Below are 2,892 nucleotides of genomic sequence, written 5' to 3'. Positions count from 1 at the left end.
TTATACATGGAATAGTTCATAGGTACAATAAACAATAATGAAAGATGTTTTATGTATTTTGGATGACTAGAAATCGTTCCATACCTGGTGATATTGTGTGTGTCCAGTTGCTTGATAGATCAGAATGGAAAGGAGTGACAAGAAAGTTACCATTAAGAGATAATGATGAGTCACATGATGAATCGTATGACAGCCCCAGACCAACTGGTAGAGTGGTTGGTATATGGTCTCGTTCTGATAGAGACATCATTGCTAGTTTTCCAGTTAAGTTTAAACAACGAAGATGCTTGAGTTTATAGCTAAACTCACTACAATATGTACATGGCTTAGGGGCAACTTTAAAAATTTGTAAAAAATTTACTTTTGATCGGAATCAGCCAAAACTTGCTACACAACATAAGAACATGTATATGTATCAGAAAAAATATTAAGATGCAAAATTCTCTCCTAGCTATTTTTGAAGAAATTTGGCTGAGACCACATGGCTTTTGGTTGGTGGCCCAATTTTTTAGCAACTTTAAAAATTTATAAAAAATCTAAATTTAATCAGAATCAGCTCAAAGTTGATGTATAGCATATTGACATGTATATACATTGGAAAAAGTATTAAAATGGAGAATTCTCTTTTAGTCACTTTTGACAAAATTTGGCTAAAGTGAGCTGATTATGATCAAAATTGAATTTTAAAAATAACCTCTAAAAGTTAAATAAATTCCATTGACTAAAGTCAATAAATAGCTAAAGAGGCTATTATTAAATACATATTGATAGCCTTGTGTTATGCAGAAAGCTTAATTGACTAAAGTTTTTGAGTTTTAAATTATTTTTATTTCATTGACAGGAAGAAAATGTTTCTAGTGATAAAATGAGAAAGGTACTTGTTGTACCGTATGATATAGGAATACCTAAAATAAGAATAAATACAAGACTATCAAATGAACTCAAACACCACAGGTAAGACTGATACTCATACTGAAGAATAGGAACAAAAGTATGAGCATGAATTTTTTCAGGATTGTAGTTCGTTTTGATGATTGGGATATCAATTCTCATTATCCTAATGGTCACTTTGTACGGAGCATTGGACCTATAGGAGATACTGAAGTATGTAATAATTCTCACTAATTTTTTTTATGTTCCATTCCTTTAGACTGAAATCCAGGCTATACTAATTGAGAATGAGCTTAGCACTAGCAGCTTTACTCAATCAATACTCTCTGAATTACCAGATGGGGACAGTTGGAAAATTGAAGATGAAGAGTTGAGAAAGAGAAGAGACTTACGATCGCACCTCATATACAGTATTGATCCTAAAGGCTGTGAGGATGTGGATGACGCTCTCTCTGTTAAGTCAGTATTATATTTCATGTTGCTTTAATTACCATAATTATTATGCTTATTGTTCTTAATAGGTCATTAAGGAGAGGCATTGAGTTAGGTGTGCATATTGCTGATGTGTCATATTTTGTAAGATCTGGTAGCTATACTGACAGAGAGGCTAAAGAGAGGTCAATAAAGAATTAATAATAACTAAAAAATTTAGTCAATATGGTAATAAATAGGTCAACGACTGTGTATTTAGCTGATAGAAGATATGATATGTTGCCAGCTGTACTTAGCTCCAACCTTTGTTCATTACTCAGTAATGTAGACAGGTAGAACTAAAAATATTTTTAAAATTTACTGAATAACTTAAATGTCTTTTTCTTAGATATGCTGTAAGTGTTATATGTACATTAGATCCACATTATGAAATTAAAAGTATTTGGTATGGACGTACAATAATTAGATCAGCTTATAAACTAACTTATGAGGTATAACTGCCTAGCTCATTTCTGATTCTTAATCATTATTAATTTTACAGGTAGCACAGGATTTGTTTGAAGATAAAGATGATGAATATATGATAAGTTTAATACCTGAATTGAGTGAATCAAAATTAACACCACCAGAACTCGCAGAAAAGTATGTGAACGTAATGTGTATAATACAGTTAGACAATCAGTTTTACCCTATTTTAACTGGTTTGCAGAGTCAGTGAATTGAGGCACTCAATAAAAAAGTTGGTGGAAATTGCACGTGTACTAAGAGAAAAAAGAAACAGGAATGGTATGATTTTAGATTTAAAGAGGACATTAAGAATAGTTGTTAGGTGCACTTGAACTTGAGGGAGTTGAAGTGAAAATACAAATGACTGATAAAGACAATATTGATGACATAATACCTAAAAAGGTAATCAATAATACATTTATTGCTTATTTATTTATTTTTGACAGCCACAAGAGATACATGAAACAGTTGCAGAGTGCATGATATTTGCTAATGAATGGGTTGCTAGGAAAATATCACATCAGCTACCATCAAAGGCACTGGTATAAACTATTGTTTCTTGTCCCTGTCTACCCCTTTCTCCTCCTTTCTTCTTTTCTGTCTCTCATTCTTCTTTTCCCTCTCAATTTTGTATGCATGTTTCTCTCTTCTTTTTATTTTTTGTTTTATATTAGTTACGTAGTCATGGTGCTCCTCCACAAGATATGTTTTCTTCACTAAAGGAATGCGCCTCTGCACGTGGGTATGTAATCAAAACTAGCAGTAATCTAAAACTAGCTCAATCACTTGATAATGCTGTTGATGAATTTGATCCTGAAGTCAATAAGGTCAGTCTGTTGTCAGATGGTAGTCACATTATCATATCACACAAAAAGGTATTGAGAATGTTAGCGACACAGTCGATGATACAAGCATTGTATACATCTACTGGCTCTAATCATAAATTAAGTCACTATGGACTGGGAATAGAGTGTTACACTCACTTCACTTCACCTATTAGGAGATATGCTGATCTACTGGTAAGAGAAGGGAGAGAGAGAGAAAAAAGGCCTATATTCATGA

General features: G+C 32.6%; 1 protein-coding gene across 1 annotated transcript; it reads left to right on the top strand.

The window, feature by feature from the left end:
• Positions 1-5: 5 nt before the first annotated feature.
• On the top strand, positions 6-2,878 carry LOC100632772 (DIS3-like exonuclease 1; the record flags this gene model as incomplete). Its single annotated transcript, XM_020006931.1, has 14 exons — positions 6-22; positions 71-263; positions 842-954; positions 1,014-1,104; positions 1,151-1,350; positions 1,413-1,508; positions 1,563-1,655; positions 1,712-1,814; positions 1,865-1,965; positions 2,033-2,109; positions 2,153-2,232; positions 2,277-2,372; positions 2,505-2,657; positions 2,706-2,878. Coding segments are annotated over 14 exons (1,586 nt in total), but the record flags the coding sequence as incomplete, so codon positions are not given.
• Between the last annotated feature and the right edge of the window lie 14 nt (positions 2,879-2,892).

Source organism: Amphimedon queenslandica, unplaced genomic scaffold (genome assembly GCF_000090795.2).
Source record: "Amphimedon queenslandica unplaced genomic scaffold, v1.1 AMPQUscaffold_8876_Cont19184, whole genome shotgun sequence".
Taxonomy (NCBI): domain Eukaryota; kingdom Metazoa; phylum Porifera; class Demospongiae; order Haplosclerida; family Niphatidae; genus Amphimedon; species Amphimedon queenslandica.
Note: the sequence above shows the minus strand (reverse complement) of the source record. Positions and strands in the feature narration are given on the sequence as shown.